At 39.1% G+C, this 23,722-nt stretch overlaps 1 protein-coding gene across 4 annotated transcripts in view; it reads right to left on the bottom strand.

Moving 5' to 3' along the window:
- rap1gap2b (RAP1 GTPase activating protein 2b) overlaps positions 1-23,722 on the bottom strand; it is a 60,550-nt gene that overhangs the window by 4,372 nt on the left and 32,456 nt on the right. For 2 of the 4 annotated variants that reach the window (XM_072662563.1, XM_072662564.1), the window contains 20 exons: positions 14,095-14,179; positions 11,972-12,007; positions 11,718-11,765; positions 11,163-11,195; positions 10,851-11,069; positions 9,175-9,278; positions 8,977-9,055; positions 8,625-8,678; positions 8,186-8,269; positions 7,940-8,040; positions 6,929-7,058; positions 6,551-6,706; positions 6,326-6,397; positions 6,131-6,217; positions 5,773-5,913; positions 4,578-4,724; positions 1,968-2,083; positions 1,619-1,726; positions 370-487; positions 41-146 (listed from right to left, as the gene is read on the bottom strand). In XM_072662563.1, coding sequence (XP_072518664.1) covers positions 41-146; positions 370-487; positions 1,619-1,726; positions 1,968-2,083; positions 4,578-4,724; positions 5,773-5,913; positions 6,131-6,217; positions 6,326-6,397; positions 6,551-6,706; positions 6,929-7,058; positions 7,940-8,040; positions 8,186-8,269; positions 8,625-8,678; positions 8,977-9,055; positions 9,175-9,278; positions 10,851-11,069; positions 11,163-11,195; positions 11,718-11,765; positions 11,972-12,007; positions 14,095-14,179 — 2,024 coding nt within the window. Of the gene's footprint in view, positions 1-40; positions 147-369; positions 488-1,618; positions 1,727-1,967; positions 2,084-4,577; positions 4,725-5,772; positions 5,914-6,130; positions 6,218-6,325; positions 6,398-6,550; positions 6,707-6,928; positions 7,059-7,939; positions 8,041-8,185; positions 8,270-8,624; positions 8,679-8,976; positions 9,056-9,174; positions 9,279-10,850; positions 11,070-11,162; positions 11,196-11,717; positions 11,766-11,971; positions 12,008-14,094; positions 14,180-19,440; positions 19,780-23,722 lie in introns of those variants that run through there. The other 2 variants (XM_072662561.1, XM_072662562.1) reach the window with 2 other exon arrangements.

The raw sequence follows: 23,722 nt of genomic DNA, 5'->3' as shown, positions 1-23,722 counted from the left end.
TATTTATACTGTATAGCCTTTCATTCATGCAATTCATTACCTGTGGGACTGCGGCACATAATAACAGGAGTTCCAACACTCTGACCTTCCACACCCAGAGAGGAACTACCCACAGGTGAGAAAGTAGGGGAAACTTGGAGATTGTTCTAGAGATAAAAAGAAAAATGACACATTGTTTATCAACACCTTAAAAAAAAACCCCAGCCTTTTCTGTTCTACCATTGCTCTTCCATGAAGATCCTGATAACGGCTGTACGGAATAAGTATCTGTTTAAAATGTGCCATGTGTCACAGTCTCATGCAGAGTTTCTATTTCCAACGTCAACCAGCTGATGTAAACTCTGCTCACGCCCACACCCACACACTTACAGGGTCTCCTTCCTCCAGTGTGTCTGTGTCTCCAGCAGCGCTGCTGAAACTACTAGTGCTGGAGGATGAGCGAGAAATAACTGGCCTTCCACTGCAGTCCTTTAGCTTCAGAGTTGGCCTGGTGAAAAAGAAAAATAGAGAGATTTATGCTATATTGTGAAATTATTATTATTTTGTATGCAAATATGTTTACATATTTCGGGCCAGCTTTAGATGTTGGATAGATGGTCTCACATTTGACTCTACAGAAATTTGGTATACAGAGGAGTTAATGGTTGACTTAATGACTGCCACGTGCCCAGGTTGGTTTCTGTGGCTGCAACACAAGCCCAAAATCATCACTCCTCCACCACTGTGCTTGACAGATGGTATGAGGTGTTTATGTAGATATGCAGTGTTTGGCGCTGTGCCGTATGGCTACACATCTCCACTTTGGTCTTGTCTGTTCAAAGGACATTGTTCCAGAAGTCTTGTAGCTGTGTTAAGAAGTTTAAACTGTGTTGCCACAGAGAAGATGCAATCCCTCTCAAACAAGCTAATTGTTCAGTCTATTATTAATTGTACTATCATGAATTTAAACTGTATAGTCTAAGATGTAGCTCTTAGGGTTCTTTGCAGGGTTTCTCTGAGTATTGCACGCTTTGACCTTGGGATGAATTTGTTGGGATGTCCACTCCTGGGAAGATTGGCAACTGTCTTGAATATGTTTTACTTGTGAATAATCTCTCTCACTGTAGAATGATACACCTCAAATTGTTTGAAAATGGCCATCTAACTCTTCCCAGATTGATGGGCAGCAACAATTGCTTCTCTAAGCTGATTTCTGATGTCTGTCCTCCTTGGCACTGTATTAACACACATTCAGACAGAATGCTCCAGACCAGCAAACTGCTAAAATGTCTGCTTTTATGGAGGTTCTAATGCTCAATTAATCAAGGGCATTTGATTAGCAGCACCCAGCTGCTACCTACCCTCTTAATTCCTTCACACACTGCTTCTGAATTCTGGCCTAGTTTTTGTTCAATAAAAAATGACACAGAGGACTCTGTTGTGTGTTGTTGTTCATCTCATGTTGGATTTAATTTGATAGAATTTGCTTTTCAGATCAATTTTACTTTCTCAGAAGCCTTTTGACACAGTACTGAAACTGTTTGACATATTATCCACCTAACACTGCGGGAAACTCTACCATAAATTATACACACCGGTAGGAGTCTAGGACAGTGCATGTGTGAGAGTGTGACAGTACCTGTCTTTACTCAGGCAGATCTCTGGAGAACTGGGGTTTGAGGACGTCTCAGACCTCACCTCCTGCGAGAGATGACCGCTGTCCAGACTCCTCTGATCACACAGCATGCTAGAGTAATGTGAAGATAACATAGCCAGTGACTCAGCAGTTTTCTTTCTCACAAAATATGTGAAACTTTGTTTGTATACAGCCATTTGTCAGTGCACCTGTTTGAGATAGCATGAGAAAAAACATTCCCTGACTACATTCTAGATTTTGACTAGGTGTAGGAATTACAAACACTTTCCAAAAAGAGACAGTGTGAGGACTGAGGTAGTGACTCTTTCTGAAGTGTTTTTGTAAGTCTGACCTTCGCGTTGAGCGTTCGGACTGCCCATCCATGCTAGTGTGCAGTCGGGGGAAGAGTCCCGAGCGCCTCTTCACTGGACTCTTCAGAGGAGACTTAGTGGTAGATGATGATGGGGACTAAGAGACGAACAACACGAAAGGCAGCGGCATAGTCAATCTTACAAAACCATGCATGTGTTTGAGAATACACACTAAGAAAGAGAAAAATGAGTTTCCAGTTTAATAATACAGTACTGTGCAGGTGTTTTTGTTCTACCACAACTAATCCTGAACCAAATCTTCTTCAGACTAGCTTACAAAATATCAATTTACTGGCATAATATGTTGGGACTATGTTAACTCATGAACAGGCAGTGTAGACCTTTGATTCACTTGATGATTAACTTGGCTGTTTCACCATATTCCCCTCATTGAATAGAGTGTGTAATGCTGATAAGATCCACTGGGTGGTAATGTCATAGAAGGATATCATTGTCTAAAAGCTGAGAAAAACACAGAATAGTATTTCTGTAATGTGGCTCTTCAGACATTTACCTCAAGTTACATGGAAAAATACTGAATCTTATGTTATATGCCCCCTTACCAATTATATTTTTGTTGAATGGCACGAAATGTGACAATGAAATGTATCTCTGTATTACCCTGAAAAGCACATGTGATCACTCAGTTGAGTTGCCCAGTTAGGGGGAAAACATTTGATCATAATGTTAGCTCAACCTAAACATTGCACAAGCTTATATTTCCATTTCTCTTGCTAGACTGAATTGTGTGAATTTTGTATGTGTTTTACCGTCAGAGAACACAGTGCATTTGATAGCTAGGCTATAGCTACAGCTATCTAGATAGGTAGGTAGCTGTATACATCATATGCTAGTACTGATCACACTAAGAAACACATTTGCAGCCAGTCAGTTGACTTGCCCAGTTAGGGTAATTTTAGGCATGAACTAATATGTATTACAAAACAGTCACTGTAATACAATAGAACAAAAATATAATGAATTAAGTAAACTTTGCTAAATAAAACATAAATAAATGTTACCATCGCTTCAGTTACCACTTCATATACTTGTACAAAGGACAAGGTACAAGTATATGAAGTGGTAATTGAAGGGATGGTAACATTTATCTATGTTTTATTTAGCAAAGTTTACTTAATTCATTATATTTTTGTTATATTGTATTACAGTGACTGTTCTGTAATATGTACTAGTTCATGCCTAGAATTACCCTAATTGGGAAGTCAGCTGACTGGCTGCAAATGTGTTTCTTAGTGTGATTGTTAAAAGGTTAATGTTATAAGGTGCTTTTACTAGCTATGACAATCTTACTGATAAGATAAATGGTTTTAAATTGTGTGCTTAGGTCTTAAACATTTGCACAGTACTGTATATCATGTATGTGTATACAGTAAAAACATTACTGTAACCTATTGCTACAGTTCCTCTGCAATATGAACAGTAAACAGTAGTATTGATGGTGATGATTTCATATTTATGTAAATTGTATTTTTGTGGCATATAATCTATAGATATGATATCAGTGGTAGTATTTTAAAACATTTTTTAATCATATCATGTTAAGGCCATTTTCACAAGCACATTTTGGTGTCTGTTGAAAATACACATCTATGGAGGAGCACTGCTAAGCTAACATCTGGTTACACTGAAGGGATTGGGCAGATGCTGTTATCCGGAGTGACAGTTTTATCATGTGATTATTGTATTGTTAGGAGTCTTGCCCAAAGACTCTTACTTGGTGGCGAATCGAACAACAGTCTTACTTTATTTACTAAACTACACCAACTACTTATCAAACACATTCAGGGCTCTATAGTCCAATTCTAAAGATCTATTAGGATCATGGAGATGAGAGAGCCATTTGAGCATATTAATTTATTTGGAATTTAATTTGCTTCGCCATCTGCTTCATGATTCATGAACAGCAGCAAAAGTAGAGCCAGTGACACAAGTTGTGAATTAATGTGTCTGACCATGCAATAATGGCAGGAAAATGATGTGTTAGAATTGCTAATTGGCTGACAGCACCATCTTCAACTCATGACAACGGCCAAGTTCGAGAACAAGAACAAGAACTGTGCATTTGTGCATAAGCAGTTATAACAGCTAAGAGATAAAGAAAAATACACTGCTTTTATGCAGGGCTGAGAGCCCTGAAAACCAAACAATATTTGAAAAAAATGGTATAATAAAACAAAGAAATAATGTTTTAATTTGAATAAAAGTCTACAGTGCACCAAACATGATTTATACCACTAGGGTTAGCCTGACTCTAATTAGGACAGCTCCTGGTGAATCCTTTCATTTCCTTTTTCTAAAAAGAACAGCAGCTGTTTTCACTTACAAGCATTTGATAGAGTTTCTCATGATTCCAAATAAATAAATGAATGAATAAATAAATAAATAAATGTTTTGTAACAAAATGCCCTTGTGAATGTGGCCTTATTTAAAAAATAAACATCATTATTGTGGTCACTGATATCCTGAATATCCAAAACTGTCCAACTGTCCCATCCCTCACAATGATAAATCACTTCCTTCTTCTCCATGTGTGTATGACTGTGCTAAGATCTTTGGCATGTGGTGCTCACCGAGGTTTTATTGCACTCAGCGCTGCTATGGGTGAGGCCCGCTCCACTCAGACTGGTGGGCACTCCCCCTCCCCCTGCGGAGGAGCGGCTGTGTTTTTGAGAGCCCACCATCGTGTCCATGGAGTGACTGCGCACACGCATTGCCCGCTGAGAGAGTGACCGAGGGAAAGAGGAGGAAACCTCTGTCACTTTTCTTTCAGAACTGAACTGATGCAGTTTGTCAAGTACAACACAAAACAGCTGAGAATACCAGAAGCACAGTTTCCCTGGTTAAGCCTGACAGAGACCTGAAAGACCATGATGACTGTTTTAACCCCTTAAACACTAAAGATCTGATGACTTCTTATTTTCTTGAGTTGTCTCTATATATATATAAAACATTATTTTAAAGCGTAACATACAAAATAGGTAAATCGTTGTTACTAAATAATAAATATGAATCCATACTAATTACCACATAATTCATAATAGTAAATTATTCATAGAAATATCTGAAGAATTAATAGTAGATTATGTGCAATTTACTCAGTTATTATAGTTGCAGAGTAATTCATAGGGGTTCCTAAATAATTAATAGTAGTAACTGTGTAATTTAAAGTGGTAACTGATTAATACATATAATAATACAAAATAATTCAATAATAATTCAGCTAATTTAAATTATAATAGTTACAGAGTAAGTCATAGTGGTTACTAAATAATGAATAGTTACAGAATATTTTTTATAGTTACAAAGTAATCCAGAGTGGTTACAAAATAATTATAGTGATTACTGCATAATTCAAAGTTCAGTAGTTCAGAAAATGCATAATAGTTACTGGATAAATTATAATAGTTAAAGAGTAATTAATAGTAGGTAAACAATACATAGTAGTTACTGTGTAATTCATAGTGGTTACTAAATAATTTAAAATAGTTACTGAATAAATTCTAATAGTTACAGAGTAATTCATAGTGGTTACTGAATAATTCATAATGGTCATGGAATAATTCATAATGGTCACTGATTGATTTATAATATTTACTGAATATTTCATAGTGGTTACTGAATAATTCATAATGTTTACTGATTAATTCATAGTGGTTACTGAACAATTCATAGACTTTATGTCAAAGGAATCCTTAATATTAATAAGTAAATAATAAGCATTCAGTTTTAAGGGGTTAAATGAAATGACCTTGTTTGAATATGCACCTTAATAGATTCCAGTATTCCTCCATGTCCTCCATTCTCCATGCGCTCCTCCTCACTACCGAGCGGATGACCCAGCATGGCCTGAGTCTGCCTGTGCAACTCATTATGGAGGTTATCCAGCAATGCTGCTCGTGTTCTCTCCTAAGGAACATACACACACACACACACACACACACACACACACACACACACACAAGCAAATGCATATTGGTGAAATATATACAAATGCATGCACACACGCCTACACACACAGTAACAAAGTCATTCAGGTAAAAACATCCATGCAGAAATTTCATACCAACTGTAGATAGCCAACGTTAGCTCAAAAATACAAAGCTATTGTCCTTTTTATGCCTACCTCAAGCTTGGCAAATCGGTCTGACCGATAGCAAGCCAGCTCTGCATTGATCAGCTTGGTCAGCAGAAACTCTCGAAATTCTGGACCCTGTGGTTGGACACAGTGAGACAGCAAATGCAGTGACAAGGTAAACAGCATTCAGAAATGATGCTGGCATAAAATCATCAGAACAGCTGAGTATGCGTCCTTATTTACCTTTTTGAAAACTGGAGGGTTCGGGAGGGGAGGGCCAAATTGTGGTACATCGTCTCGCGCTGTGACAGACACCTGTAATCCACATTTAACCAACAGAAAGATATGCTGTAAAGCCATAATTCGGTATGGGTATGAAAGTGGCTACATTAGCTACAGTACGTCAGTTCCGTTTAATAGCCTATATATCCTTATTTTAATGAGCCCTGATGTAAAGCAGTTTCCTACCTTGTATGTGGTGTTTTCTGTACCAGGATTCTCCACTTGGACCAGGATATAGGCATGAAGGAAATTTGAGGCAATCATGTCGGGCACAAATGGCGTGGCCTCCTCCTGGAAAACTGCTGCCACGATGTCATTTCCTATGTGTCTCTTCCTTTGAAGCTATGTGTGAGGAATACAATTTAGTCACAGGTCATCACAGATGATTTACCTTAAAGAAGCATCTCTGTATTAACAAGCCTAACAGCTCACTCTGCAGTTAAGGCAAGCGCAGTGTAGCATGAGTGTTCTGGTAAATGAGTGTGGCGAGTAGTAGCAGATGGCTAGACCTGTAGGTGTGATCCCCAAGCTCGCTGCATGCTACCTTCCATGCTAAATCTGTACCTGTTGTGTGTCTCCTTCTGTGTAGGGCAGCTTGGTAGAGACATGGAACATCAGCTCCTGTTCTCTAAAAACAGTGTAAACTGACTGAGAGCCTGTCTGTCCATGGCACACATCTAGACCACCTCGGAACCTAGCAGAGGAAGAGAAAGAGCACTCAGCAAAGGTTTGGCTTATTCATTACAATCAGAGAACCTGTTTACACCTGGTCACTTCATCCGCCTTGAGTATCAGGAGTATATCTGGAGAAGGTCAAGACACATAAAAATGTAAACACAGCCAAGGCGCAATTAAAACAGATATAAATCAAAACCAAAAGCCTCCCAGTACAATCGAAATACGAGTAATATTTGCCACCAAACAAGCGAATTTGCAGATTCTGTCCCACATTGCAATCGTATGTCAGTCTGACTACCTAGTGTAAATGCATGTGGCTAAAATTTTATCAGGATGCGATTCAGATACCAGTCACGTGAAGTGACCAGGTGATACATTTTCTGAAACATTTTCTTCTACCAGTGCGTACCTGGAATTTGTCTTGCCATATTATTTAGAGCAATATACAGTGCAGTAAAAAGTATCTGCCCCTTCCCAATTTAAATGTTTCAGAAAATGGTCCAACTAATGGTCGATTGTCGACTGATCGTTGATTTGCTCAATGCACTCTTGCTGAAGTTCTGGTAAGTTGGCCACTCCACTTGTCAATGGACATTGGCTAACTGGTTGATTTAGTAGCTAAGGGGGCAATTACTTTTCACATGTCTGATTCTGAAACATTTGAAAACAGCATCTGTTGTTTATACTCTGTGAACATTTAATGAAGAATGAACCAAGAAATGGTCCAAAATGAATTACAATGAATGTATGTGTATGTAGTATGTGCTGCAAATAGACACTAGATGCTTTACAGTGACACCATATGTAGTAGAGTAATGCAAAGCTCTTGCTTCTCTATTTTTTGAACATTTATCACAGTGGAGTTTTTGAGTTTAAAATGTAACTCGTTTAACGCACCCCTTAAAATTCTGAAGCTCTACACAGTCTCCCAGCACCTGGAGGAATTCTGTGAAGGCTGGAGTCTCTTCGCTATTCCCAAACAGCTCCTCTTCTGAAGTCTGCAGAAATTTGAAGTATAAAAATAAGTATAACATTAATAACAGAATTACATAATGATGAACACCTTTTGTATTTCCTCAAATATGAATTCCTGTATTTACATTGTGTGTGGGATCCTAAATGGAATGCTTTATTCCCACCCACCTGACCAAACTTCTGGTAAATGACACCAAACTTGAAGGTGTTGTTAACCTCATGCTCATCGTAGCTCACTATTAACTGAGACCCCTGTGAAGTAAGAATTTTTCAGCTGTTATTTCTTGTCCTGTCCCAACTGAGATCATGTAATCAAATCACAGTAAAATATTTTTTTTATTTTATTAATGTGTTTATTACAATTCCATCACAAGACAATTAATATGTTCTATTAAAATAAGACTATTTTCTGCATTAGATATTTGGCCAGAGCTCTCTTTCTCTAGAATTAGCAAGAAATTCTACCACTTCCTTTTACTAACATGTACAAATAGAGCTCAAGGACATTTAAATAATATGAATGAGTAAAAATAATTATAGGCCTTTAAATAGAAATGTAATGCTGTAATAATAATAATAATAATAAGTCCTTGTTGTGCAGGCTTACCCTTGGGTACAAAACAGGACTGAATCTAAGGCCAACAATATCTTCACAAAGCAACTGAAGGAACAGAGAACAACAGCAAATAAAATCTGAAACAAGTACATGGAGCTCAGACCAAAGTAAAAATCATATTTGCACATATTGTGGCTAATTATCTGCATTTGGAATTATGGCAAAATTGCATACATTTGCAAAACTATCGCTAAACTAAGTTATGTAGGTAAGTACTAGCATGAAAGTGAGTGAAATGGATGACTTAAAAAAGAAATGGCACAGTGTAGAAAATGCTCAAAAGTCATTATAGCCTCAGAGATCAGTAACGAGAAATGACAGTCCTCCACAGAGGCATCATCACCTTGGCTGACTGAGGGACACTGGGGAGCTCGGTCAGACCTGTGAGAGAAATCCTGTCATAAATAGTCTTTGATGGTGTCCTGAGAGGAGGAGAGAGAGAAAAATCCATAGAATTGAATAAAAAAAGAGGCAATCATCTGCAAATGTGTAGGACGTGATGCACTCTGCTGTATGGAATGTGTCCAAGAGGTGTTATTACCTCAATATGATGTGCAGATACTCCTGATCCTTTGTCTCCTCTTGGCGGAGGGACAGTATGAGGTTGCCATGGTTACTGGCTGTGCAGTAGAAGTTGAGGTGTTCCTGTGGAAGGGTGATAGGTGTGAGCGTTTCACAGTCATTCTCATCAGGATGAGTTGCTCTAATGTCTGCCCTAATAGCCCAGCTCCCAGGGGTCTGCTGTAAAATTAATTAGTTGACATCATATCTCCATTAAATATATTTGCTGAGGGACTATGTGCTTGCTGCATGTTGCACAATGTTGCACAGGCCTCATTTTTCATTGCTGAACAATCAGTGATTGCTTGTCTGTTGATTGTCCATTGTCTGTCGGCAAGCACGAAATGAGGGTAGAGTATAATCTGTGAAAGTGTAATCAGTGCAAAATGATTATGACACCTGAACAGACACAGTGGTGTGTAGATTGGGTGTTTACAGTTGGAATCAAGGCTCTCTCTCTCTCTCTCTCTATATATATATATATATATATATATATATATACTTATTATTAAGGGTTATTATTATTATTATTATTATTATTATTATTTTTACCCAGATACCCCCCCCCCCTTAATCTTGTCCAATGCCAAAGCTCTCACTGAACATAGCTTGTGAAGCCAACTACTGGTTCTTCTCAAACCGCTGCTACTGCAACGCCAACTGAACAGCTGAGCGCATTTGGAAGGCAACACTAACTGCCAATTCAGTTATGCTTATGTGTTGACTAACACTGTGCTGTGATGGGGGAGAGGGTGGGTAATTTTTCCCATCCAGACATAGCAAAGGAAATTGTGCTCTCGTTGAACTCCTTGTGGCTTCAGAAAGAAGCAAAGAAAGAGATCCGTAGATGTGAAAACCTTTTAATAGTTCACAGAGCCTCCTCTTGAATTAAATTTTCTTTATTCATTTTATGATTTGTAATGATATGTTTTTACGGGAGGGGATTTCACTTAAAATTTAAAAAGAAAAGAAAAATATTTGTCAATAGTAGTCATGTAGTCAACAATTGAATGTCACAATCAGTTTCAATTACTTTGTACAATTACAATTAAAGATATTTCAGCAATATTTACTGAATAAATCCTCTAAATCTAAATGTTATTTTCTTATTTAATGAAAAATTAAAGAATAAAACATGCTATGGAAAAATGTGTGTCCTAAAATAAAGTGCTTAATAACTCAAAGTCTCAAAGTACTGCTTGACTTTACTGCTTTTAATAATCACCCTGGTCTCAAAGCATATGAGACATACTGTGGGATGAATAAACCTTTTCTCCATTCTGGTTTAAAAGCTTTTTTGGCGCTCCGCTTTTCCCTTTTTTTTTTAGAGTATGCCAACTTTCCTCAGACACTCGCTTTCTCCTCGTTTTATGCTGTATGTGTGTCACTCAGGTTGCAGCACTCACCAAAATACACAAATCTATTAGTGACTTCTATTCTGTGTATCACTCAAAGAACCATTGGTAGCACTTTTATTTGTGAGAGTGTAAGGCAAACAAGCATACAAGGGTAGGGGAGTCAGAAGGTTCAGGGACATGTGTGGAAACCATTGTCTGTGATAACTATCCATATTCTACAGATGCAAAAGGATTGAAAAACTGTAATACACCTTTATTACATTGAGGTTTTAAGACGACAGATCAATGTGGTTCTTACTCTGCCCAGAAAGTGCTTGCGGTAGGCTCGGATGGCGTAGTTACTCTCTAGCCGGTATCCAAACTCGCCACCAGGATTGACCCCCTCTCCATCCTCCTCGTAATAGCAAGTGTTCTCCCATGAGTTTGGGGTGATAGCTGGGGCTTCACAGTCTTCTATCCAGTAACCTCCAAACTGTGGCAAGATCACCTGAGGGTACGGTGCGCCTTGCTGCAGCACCTACCAGCAGAACATAAACAGTACTTAGTACTTCAGCGTGGGGGTAAAGGTTTAGATATGATTCAGTCTAGGCATGTTGTGATTCTGCCCTACCTGCTCTATACTTGGGTATGGAATATAGTCATCCTAAAGAAATAAACCCAGTGTTAAAGATACATTCTAACAGAACCCCCACTCTCACACACCTTCTGATGCCAGAGTAAAACATAGACACAAGTAAGAAGTGAGCCAGACACACTAACACATACATGCACACATAAGAGAAAATGAATGGACAAACACAACAACATAACTACAGACTGATGATGAAAAATCCCAAACAGTTCTTTTGTTAATCATAAACCACGATTGTGCACAACTGGAGATGACTTTGGGTCATAAATGGATATGAGCGAGTGAAGGGACACATACTAGCCAAAGGGACACTTCAGGGCTGCATTAGTGTGTTTAGGAGGCTGAGTTGAGGTACTTTTTTTCCAAACACAGTAATAAGGGAACAGTTGATAATTGGCTACAGCAGTAAAGCTCAAGTGTAATGCACATGAGTCATTTGTAAACCGTTGAAAACCAGTGACAGCGTCTTCACACCACTAAAGCAACCTTTGATCTGAAGTGTAGCCCTGGGCTTGTAACTCATGCTCTGCAGACCTTCACTCTCTGTGGGCCTGGCCTCATCTCATCCACCTCTGACACCTGCTATGGGTCAAGGTCAAAAGGTCAGCTTTCAAGAGGTCATGGGGCATGAAAGTCAGGATGAGAACTTAAGAGCATTTTCTGAGGCTTTGAGACAATGTTCAGAATTCACGTTTGCAAATGTATAAAAAGCTGTGATGTCTCAGCGCCATGATTGCAAGATTTTTCTTTGCAAACTGGCCCAAAAATTAAGACATTTGCATTCTTACCTCCATCTTTTCCAGTGAGTCGAAAAACTGTGCAGTCTGTGGGAAAAAAAATAAGCCCATTACATACTCTGGGTTGGTAGATATAGCTATACATGGTGAGATAAGCTCATCAGATAAAAAAATTTATCACATGAATAGTGTTTTTTTCTAATACTTGTCTACTACTGTTGCCTTAAGAACAGCATCAGTTCTGTCAGGTAAGGATCATACTAGTCTCATGAGATATTCCAGCTAGAATTTGTGTGTGTCTATTTAAGCATTTCACCTGATGTGCCAAATTGAGATTGAGGTCAGTCAAAGTGTACCAGTGTTTCATCATTGGAAACTCTGGATGTGGAGCTGTGCATCAACTGTAAAGTTGTCATTCTACAGTGTGGGAGTGCACAAAGTTAGTAATGTAGAGTAGTTAAGATTGTGAATTATAATGGGCATGAGCTCTCTCAAGACTGGTGGAATCCTTGGAAATCTTGGAAATGCTGGTTCTATGGCAAGGGAACACATTACATAAGAAATTATGCATCTGGGAAGCTAATTTGTTTTAAATTTGTGTAGAAAAACATTTTACATTTCCTCAAGAATTGTGAATTCTCGTGAGTTTGGAACCACTCTTAACACAATTAAAAAAAACGAATAAATAGAGAATAAAGTACCCATTAATGTATTTTTCATTAAATTCAATTATATGTGACATTTGATTATTTTTTGTTTGAGTGAACAAGCATATCCAGCTTTACTATACTATACATCATTACTAAAAAAGTTACTGTTCACACAGATGATTTGACTCTTAAACTAGGATGCACTACAGACATAAATATTGGGACCCCTGCTTATTCATTGTTTCTTCTGAAATCATGGGTAATATAAAAAAGGAAATCCTGCTTTTGTTAGAGCAACTGTCTCCACTGTCCAAGAAAGGCTTTATACTGATTTCAGGAGCACTGCTGATTCGATCGCATTCAGCAACTACAGCGTTAGCGAGGTAAGAATGTTGGATGATCACCACCCCACCCCACCTCATCCCCAACTCCCCGACTCATCCTAAATGTTTTAGATGGATTCATTATTCCAGAGAACACAGTTCCACTGCTCCACAGCTCAGTGCTGGGGGGCTTAATACCCCTCTAGCCCACGCCTGGAATTAGGCTGTTTAACTTATTCTATTGACAATACTTCTCTACAGGGACTACTAGGCAAACTCTGCAAGCAGTGTGTGCAACTTAAACCCCATTTACATAGGGTCATTTGATGTGTTATGAGTATCAGGATCATTTCTAGAGAAGACCACGCCATAAAAAATGTAAACACAACCAAGACGCACTTAAAACTTTAGGAGGTGGTCTGAGTTGCATTTCGGCCACATGTTATAACAGCACACAGCGCATCCATCTCACCGATGCATTCGATAACCAAAACCCCTCCTAGTAACACCGAAACACCAGTAATAATGACCACGCAATGCAAAAGCACGTTGTCGAGGAATTTGACTACTGAGCTTAAACACGTGGTTAAAATCTTAACAGTATGCAATTCAGATACTAGTCACATGATGTGACCAGATGTAAACAGGATCTTAAAGATCGTTGAATACTTTCATTAGAAGGGGTGTCCACAAACATTTGGACATACAGTATATGATAGGCTATCTGCATTTTTGTTCTGGAGTGTTTCATTGAAGTAATCGTATTTAAAAGCACTTTTTATTTCTGAGAATTCTGAGGTGCACATCACTAGGGACTGGCTGGGCCATGGTCCACTGAGCAAGCAGGACACTACTTCTGCATCTTCTTCCATTTTTTTTTTCAGGGCTGAAGGATATAATAGTAATGTCTTCATTAATGGTGCAATTTAAGGAAAAGTGCAAAGTTAATGGACACTAACTGAACTGCTGTCGACAGGTCAGCACTCTTTATGGAACTCTTTAAATCTGAAATCGTCTTTGAATGTCCTTCTAAATGTTCAGCACAAACATGCTAACTTTTGTAGACCTGCGAGAAATACAGAGAAGCAGAATCTCAAAGGGAGATAAATACGTTCATTTTGTCTTCACCTGGCTGCCGCTACCCAGCATGCAGTTTGTTGTGAAGGTAGTGAGTCAGTAGACCTGGAGTGCCTCTGCTTACCTTCATGGCGGGTGGGGCTGTTCTTGGGGGAGATGGTGGGCTGTCTGCCAGAGGAACATTGGAGATGGTCAGCAACTCCTGCTTCCTGTAATACATCATCATCATCATCATCATCATCATCATTATATACCATCTCAGCTAAAATAGCACTGTACCTTACACCAGGAGCTGTGACTGAAGCAATAAAGAGGTGCATGCAGAGGAAATCTTTCACCTCAAAGTGAATGTTAGCTCCGAAGTGCTTCTCCTACCCCCAAATGTTTGGTTTCCAAAGCTTGGGTCTTTAGATTTGCAGTGAAGAGGCTACAAGGCAAATGTTCTGTAGCTAACAAGTAGTGAATGTGTATACTTAGCCAACTAGCATCATGTAGATTGCACACCTAAATCATCACACACTCCACACTGTATAAAATAGTATAATCAATAGAAATGGGCCAAGGGGTATGATGTCAGAAACTGCGCTGGCAAGTTTCATTTAAGCTTATTTAGCAACTCTACACTGATTGTTTCGGTGTGGTTTACATGCTGATAATTGCTAGTTTGCTTCCATTACTTGTTAGCTACATTAGTCTTGTAGCTCTAGTGCAAAACGAAAGAAGCAACGATATCAAGCTTGCGTTGTTTACTCTGTGAAGGCAGAAAACAGCACAGCTCTCTGTAAATTTGCTAAAGAAAAAGCTTGTGTTATTTTCTGTTCATGAACTGTCCATATGGTAAACAGCTTGAGACCCAGCCCATGACCCACCCAAACTCTCTCTCTCTCTCTCTCTGTGAAATGAACTCGCTGCACTTCATCATAAAATTCATCAAAAAGAGATGGACCTCATTAGGTCATCTATTATCTGGACAGAGCTCTTGAGAGGGCCAAGTTTAGGAAAGTCTCGACCTGATTTACATTCATTTTCCTCAGCTTTGCACCTTTTGCAAGGTAGGGCAAAACGGGTGTTTGTGTGTGTGTGTACGTGTGTGTCTGTGTGAGTGTGTGTGTGTTTGAGAGAGAGAGAGAGAGAAAAAGAGAGACAGACAGAGAGAGTGAGATGAATACGACTAAAAATATCCATCCAATCCCTCATAAGCTCTCTGTAGAGCTTATGAATAGATTCCGCGGATCCATCATAGGACATGCCTCTAGTTCTTATTAGGAAGTCAGTGCCATATCATATATTAAATTTAATATAGAGAAGAGATGCTATAATTCTCTACTCTCAGACATTACTGATGAAATATTTAGTAAACCCAAACACAGTCAGTGATGATACACACACACACACACACACATATATATATATATATATATATATATATATATATATATATATATATATATATAAACCATGCATACCAGTACATTTATTACCAGAGCCATGAAAGTATGATATTAATGCGCTAGTACCTCACAAAACATAAACCTTCGCTTATCCAATTTTAACAGCTTAAGCCAGCCAAAGATTTTCCCTTAAACCCGTACATGCTGTGTCATAATCCCCTATCTCTAATGCCCCAGAAAGATACAGATTAGGGGAAATTCAGGTTTTGACATTTTTTATTTCATCCTACTCCATTCTGTTGCCGAGGTAATCATAGATATCTCACCCAGCTTTATCAAACCTCAAGGTAGGCTCCAGAGCTGTGCAATCGTGTGGACATGGGACCTCCACAACACTTTCAAACACTGTGTACATGCTGTAGAAAATACCAAATACAACACTGCTGTGTTTTCAAGATGCTTGAGTCTGGAACCACATTTTTGTTTTTGTTTTTTCTATCAAAATTAAAATATACTGATTATTCTTAAAGGTCAGCAGTTATTCTTTTATTTATTTCAGTATAATTACATGATTAATTCCCCATACACTCTAAAAAATAAAGTGCAAAATAAAGGTTGCTTAGGTAATGTCACAAAATAACTAATTTTGGTTTCATAATGAACTATTTTTATAAAAGAGATGTGAGCAAGAAGAACCTTTAAATTGGTAAAGAACATGTACACCCACTTCTTTAAACCTTTTAAAGGTTTGTTCACACAGACTTCTCTTTCTCAAAATGGTTCTTCATGAAACCAAGCCTGTTTTTTTAACCTGTACGTTATTTCTGGACATCCCTTCTAATGAATGCATTCAGCTACTTTAAGTTGCACCCATTGCTGACACAGATGTGTAAATACACACACACACAGCTTGTCTTGTCTCTTTAGAGTGAAACTGTAGAACAGTGTTCTCTGGAGTGATGGTGCTCCATTCATTATTTTGGGGAGTTGGGGATGAGGTGTGGTGGTAACAACCATTCCCAGGACAGTAGAGACAGTTACTCCACCAAAAGCAGGATAAACGCTTTTTTAATACCTTTGATTTCAGAAGAAACAATTGGCTGGTGTCCCAATACTTTTGTCCATATGGTGTATGTAAAGGACGATTATTTTTCTTCTTTTCTGCTTATGAACACAAAAGCAATATCGATTGAAAGTTGAGAATCTGCACAGTGAGCTAAAAATAAGCAATAATGAATATTAAATTTCACCATGCTTTTGTTACTGCTGGCTATAACTGTAACTCCTGAGAGTTAATATAATATTTATAACACACTGCTCATGCTAGCCAACAATAGACAGAAGTCATGGCTCAATCACACCACAGTTTGGACTTCATGAATTGGTATAATGAGTTCGGTATAATGGGGAAAAAAAGCAATAATACGCATAAGGCTAGGTTTCTTTTTATTCATTATGAACAGGCAGTTGCAAATATTTGCACAAATATTTAGACAAGAGAAGACAATCATATTCACAGTGAACACATGCGCCTAAAGTGGTGCCTGGGCAGCCATCACTGCGGTGCCGGGGGGAGCAGGGATGGTGAAGGACCTTGCCCCAGGTATTAAACCCACAACTATGTCATCAGTACCCTAGTGCACTAACCACTGAGCCACCACTGCCCATACACACTCAAAGCTTAAGCACAATCCTCCCAAAGAGGAAAACACTTTTGCTGATTTGAAAGAAGCAAGCAGGTCTTCTAGCTTCTCTAGCTGTCATTTGCACTCACCATAGTCAGATGGCTTTAGCTTTAGTTAAACTTAGCATGGCATACTTGCTAATGGCTAACTTGCTAACTAACGGATTACAGCTTAATGCAGACATCCCATCTCTCCTGTGATTTGCGGGATTCTCCCGCACATTGATCAAGGCTCTGGAGCCCGCAAAGCATATACAATATACTGGAAATCGGGGTGTGTTTCTGGCTATATCATGCTTGCTGGCACAAGCGAGACAGAGTGAGTAATTTACATTGTGATTGGTCCGTCTTTGTGCTCAGTCGACCCAAACCACCAGATGTGTGATGTTTGAGGTAGTAGGAAACTTGGAAACTTCCCAGTTCCCAAGCTGCAGGCTTCCAAGCCGTGATGTCACAAAAACCAACAACACATTTAGTATTCAGCTGATCAGCCAACAACATTTATTCTCCTGACATTCCCAGTGATGTTATAAGTTTCTGAACTGCTTGTTAAACGAGGCACAATACCGAGCATCCAACTTGTCTTAAAGCCACAGTAACAAAAACAGTCTGAATATGGACCCTTTAAAGTGAAATTCACTGATGTGTTGGGATTCAACTGAAGCCTGCCAACAATTTCCTTTAGAAAATCTGATTGTAATTTCCTCTTAAATTGAATAGTTAACGCCATAAAAGTATCTCTTTTAGACCTCGATAAGGGGCATTAGATTAGATCAGATACAGTACAGTCTTTCATATGTATGTCTGTAGGTTCAGGGCCTGAATACAGTTTTAACTACATTACAGCACACAGTTCTACTACCTCTTAGTCTAAGTCCCTGATGATAACACAGCTTTTGCTCCAGCAGTGATGGACAGAGAGGCAGAGAAAATCAATAGATAAACAAAGAAAGTGGCGGGAGCGAGGGAGAATTACAGAATAAACGAGCAAGGCTGAAGGTAATACTGAAGCACAAACAGCAGATGGAGGGACTGTATTTGGAGGCAGAAATCAATGTAAACTTCCAATTCTGCAAGTGAAAGGAACACTTACAATTGTGATTGAAGGTGGTTTCAGATTGGATGGGCACGCAAATACCCTTAGGCTACATAAAATAACACTCAGAGGCTTGTGAACGAACGTAGGTGTACAGTAGAAAGAGAATGTTGCCAACAAGCGAGGAGGACAGTAGTTTACACTTCAGTCATGCCATGCAAAGCAATGCCTAAGAATGATAGCTTTTCCACCAGAGGTAGAGGCAGAACAGGTGATCTCACACACTTGTTTAGAACACTTCCACACCGATCAGCCATAACATTATAACCGCCGACAGGAGAAGTGAATACCACTGATTATTTTATTCCAGTGGTGCCTGTCAAAGGGTAGGCTTTACATATTAGGTAGTAAATGAACAGTCAGTTCTTAAACGTTGATGTGTGTGTTGGCTGCAGGAAAATGGGTCAAGCATAACAATCTGAGACACTTTGACAAGAGCCAGGTTGTGATGGCTAGACGACTGGGTCAGAGCATCTCAAAGACCTCCATCAGGCAGGTCTTGTAGGGTGTTTCCAGTACATTACCTACATTACCCACCAAAAGTGGTCAAAGAAACGACAACCGGTGAACCGGCACCAGGGTCATGGCTGCCCAAGGCTCACTAATGCGATTTATAGAGGCCCCACCTTACAACTTAAGAGACCTCACAGGACTTAAATGATCTGCTGCTAATGTCTTGGTGCCAGAAACCCCAGGACACCTTCAGAGGTCTGGTGGAGTCCATGCCTTGAAAGGTCAGATTTGTTTTGGCGTGATAAAGGAGACCTAAACAATATTAGGCGGGTGTTTTTAATGTTATGGCTTAATTACATCAACACAATTACTGGCAAATTTAGGTAAACTAAGGGACAAACTACTGACACATTTGCTTGCATTTAGCACAATATACAAGGGTATACTTGTAAAAAAATATGTAGATAATAAATACAGTTTAATACAATACAATTTATGTAGTCTGCTAAAGATTCAGATTTCAGTTTTAAATTACAGGTCAAAATTCTAATAAACTAAATTAATAAAAGTTTCTTTCCTGTAAGTGTAAAAAACAGTAATCTAAGAGGTTCACTTATATGTAATACTTTAGCAGCGAAACCAAACAAAACAGCCCAATCACAAAAAGCTATGTCAGGTTATAAGCTATTCCTTCCTAGCGCAGAGTAGCAGCACTCAGTGACTTAGTAAAATATCATATGGAGATATATTAGGGAAATACTGTGATATGGAATATGATCGGTATCGTCCAGCACTACCTCCACATCACATGTACATGCAGTAAACCCCAACAGCAGGCTCACCCACCACTGGCCGTCCCTGGCTCGCAGTCTCTCTCTCTCTCTCTGTCTGCGGGAGCGGTGGAGGAGTCCGATGAGAGCAGCGGCTGCCCGGATGCCCGCTCTCCTGCAGCGCACTCTGGACCTCAACTCAGACATCCCTCAGCCCCCCTGGTGTCCCAGGTGTAGACTTAATCTCAGGCTGTCCGCTTACATTACCCAACAGTATCACACACTACCATCACACTACAGTACTACCATCACACTACAGGCTGTAGCTGCTAAATCTGCACCGTCACTATTCCACTACCTCCAGAGAGACTGCCAGAGAGAGTGTGTGTGTATGGAAGCATCCTTCACTGCCGTGAACACCTCTCTCTCTCTCTCTCTCTCTCTCTCTCTCTCTCTCTCTCTCTCTCTCTTTCTCACGGTGCCCCCCCACCCCTCCCTTTTGCTGACATTTTGCTGCACGTCTCTCTCTCTATCTCTCTCTCTCTATCTCTCTCTCTCTCTACCTTACCCTGCCTCTAACTGCTAAGCACTAACTGCTTAACCTCTGCTATTCACTCTCGGCATGCAAGGAATTTCCTTGCTGTGCTGCTGTGCCCACCTTACACATTTTGTTCAGATTCTCTGCCCTTTTCCATTCTGTCTCTCTCTCTCTCTCTCTCTCTCTCTCTCTCTCTCTCTCTCTCTCTCTCTCTCTCTCTCGTCCCATTCATCCATCTCTTCTGTTTCATTGCTCTTTCTCGCTTTATGGGCTAAACCTTATCCCTTTCCTCCCTCTACGAGAACAGACTCTGCTCTTTTCTTCTTTCTCGTTTGGATTTAGTTATCACGCTTGTCCGTTTCCAATTTTCTGCTCATTATCAAATGCATTCTCTTGGTACCTCTGTCTTAAGTGCTACAAGTAATGATGTGCTTCCCTAAATTGGAACGCTTTTCTGATTGTAAATTGGACTACACTGGCATTAACCATCAGGCTCATCACAATGGCTTCACTTTTCCTGGATTGTTCATGAAGGTTAAAATGAGTGTCCAGATCAGATGAAGGAAGTCTTCCACACACACACAAACTTACATTTGATCACATCTAATACCAATACTGTTGGTCCCTACCAATACTAACTGCTTTTTGCCATTATACATTATATACATTATACATTATATCAAACAATACATTTGTCTGATGCTCTTATACACAGTGGTCTTTACTGTACTGATGATCTCAAAGGTATGCGTGATTGTATCATGGTAACAAAATGTATCCATTTCAATGAAATACCACATATTGTCCACCCCTACTCAGCATATTCAGCAGTATTGCTAAAGATAAATGTCATAATATTAGTATCTTAGTAGTATCTTAGTATCAGCCTAATATTTTAGTTTGTATTAGTGAAGTTTATGAACCCATGCATCCTTACTGTCCTTAAAATCCATCAGACTTCCCCAGGAATTTCAGACACATAGTCCTAACACATATTTAGTGCACAACCAGAGCCTTAGGCCTGTCTAATTCCCATTTTTTTAGTGTGCAGAATATTGCTGATGTGCTGAGGAGTTCTAAAAAGACTATCAAACAGTCAGTGCAAGTACTACACAATTACAGTGTGCAGATTGTGCTGTCGATATAAACCAGTCAAAGCTATTCTCATCAGTGCCTGTTATACATGTGCAGGCCTTTGTCCTTGCAGATTTGACCTGATGCACTTCAGTTCTGGTCAGTTCTCTCTGTAAAGAGATTAGACTGGACAATGGGCTTACAAACCTGATATACACTTTATGCCTAAATGTCCAAACTTTATGCAGAGACCCCTTCTGATGAATGCATGTAGCCACTTTAAGTTGCATCTTAGTAGCATGCCAACACAGCTGTGCAAATGCCTACATGCACACAGTTTGTCTAGTCCCCGTAGAAAAGTATTGCCAATAGAATAGGACTCTCTGGAGTAGATGAACATAAATCTGTTGGCCTCATACCTAATGCCAGGCCTGGGCTAGAGGGGTATAAAGCCTCCCAGCACTGAGCTGTGGAGCAATGGAACTGTGTATACTGGAAGTATGATTGGTGCTCCATCCAAAACTTTTGGGATTCAGGGAGTTGGAAAAAGGGAGGGGGGTTGTTAATCCAACATTCTGCAATCAAATCTTTACAACAGTGCTCCACAATTTAGTTTAAAACCTTTCCTGGACAGTAGGGACAGTGGCTCCAACAAAAGTAGCATAAACATTTTTTATACACTTTTTTGATTTCAGAAGAAACAATGAATGACTAGATGTCTGAAAACTTTTGTCCATTTAGTGTATCTTGTTTAAGCTGATTTTACCTTTGCTTCTATTTATTTTATTCCATGTGTAAATTGTTTGTTAAATGGATGTTTATGGCATTATGGCATTATGGCAAAGTATGTAGGCGTAGGACACCAGCATTGATATAGTCATCACTAATCACACTCTCACTATGGCACACCTATTACTTTGCCATTTCTGTAACATATAAAACACAGAAGACGATCCCCCACAGCACTGCCACCGCTGTCTAAGAGAGTTATGCTGTTTTGCTTCTCTGCACTGAGAAATCTCTGCCGAAGGAAACTCACACTTGGCATAACCCTTCAATGGAAATCACACTAGAGCTTGTACTAATTAAAAGAATAGTCACTAATGTGATGTTAGCCACATTCAAATGCTCTCTGTTCTCCTGTGTCTGCTTTCTAAACAGCACTTCACAAAAGCCGCTAATTCATAAGAAGATGACAGCGTGTTCTGAGAGCAGTGTCAGTGTTCTAATAGCAACAACAGCCCCCTCTTGCTAACACCCATTTGGCATGAATACGTCTGGAGTTGTTAAGCTTCGGCCTGAAGTGAGCATGTGTAACTAGTGGCTCCCCTGATCAAAAGAGCACTCATGGCTTTAGGGGACGTCTTGGATAACAGCTGAAACCCTTGAGCAGGCGGGAAAACAGTGATGTCTATTATTCCACAACCAGACCCACCTCTCCATTTAGAGCTGTGTGTGAACACTAGAGGCTGACGCCACACAACAATGACAAGATGTCCTCGGAACACAGAGTGCAAGGGAATAAAGTTGTGCTAGGGAGATGAGGCCTTTTGGAAAATCGATAAATTGGTATAAAGATTTCAGTAGATATTCAGCCCCAGGTATTTTACAATTCAGTATTTAGAATATCTAGAACTGTGCCAATTTATGTTAGAGGGCCAAGAGTGCTTTACATGCTTTTGTTTACATGTTGTAAAGATTAACATTCCCTTCCTCACTTAAGAATTTCTATAAATAAATGCAATTCTATCTATAAACAGCAATAATATGTAACTACTGGTCTACTGGTGGCCTACATCTGTTTAAATGTTGCTAGTTTCTGATGTTGTTAGCCTCTATGCTTCAGTTATATTTTTGGAACATACACAGTTTTTTGTAATTTGTTTAATAGCAATGTTTTTGTTTATGTTCATGCCTGGACTTTAACAAAAATTCTTTTTTTTTTCTTCTGGAGCTGCTTGGGTGTGTTTTAAATGAAATGTGGAACTAAAATTTAACTAAACTGAAAAACAATACTCAAAGGTTCAATAAGCAACAGGCAATCAGGGAAAGTGCAAACCTACTGAATCTGCTGGATATTTTCAAACAATATACGTTGCAATTTAATTGAACTTTGAGCATTTTCCAATTATGTATTAATAATCACAAACATCGGAATGTTTGCAAGAGTCGCTGTGATCGCACAAGCACAGGCTTCTATGAAGATTAAAATATATAAACCCAGGTCCTAGTTACAAGGAAGGAACTGGACATGACTAAACAGGTTAGAAAACTGAATATGAGGCCAACAAATCACATTTGCTGTACAATTGCCTGTAATGTGAATAACATCCAATTCATTGTTAAGATACATAAACTGAAACTGAAGCAGGCGGCAAGCTAATAAATTTACTTCCTTGTATCCAGACATGTTTAGTCAACATGTCAACCAACCAACATGTTGAGACCTGTAGGTTCTCTAGTCATTATGAATGGTATATTAAATATATTTGTTCTGTAGCACATAATCTTGAGAAATCAGTGGTTTTGTAAGAATGAAATGCCTTCTTAAATTTCACAGTCATTATCCACAATTGTTGATAAATAGACAGAGGGGTTCCAGCTTTGAAAAAGGAACAATAATTAATGGTGTAAATCTGATGGGTAGAAAATGAAAACAAAAACAAAAAAAAAACAAAACAAAAAAACTTAAAGGCATCAAACACACAAAAAGAAGAACCACCGCCGAACTACTGCTCTTTAAGGG

Source organism: Salminus brasiliensis, chromosome 18, assembly GCF_030463535.1.
Source record: "Salminus brasiliensis chromosome 18, fSalBra1.hap2, whole genome shotgun sequence".
Classification (NCBI taxonomy): domain Eukaryota; kingdom Metazoa; phylum Chordata; class Actinopteri; order Characiformes; family Bryconidae; genus Salminus; species Salminus brasiliensis.
Note: the sequence above shows the minus strand (reverse complement) of the source record. Positions and strands in the feature narration are given on the sequence as shown.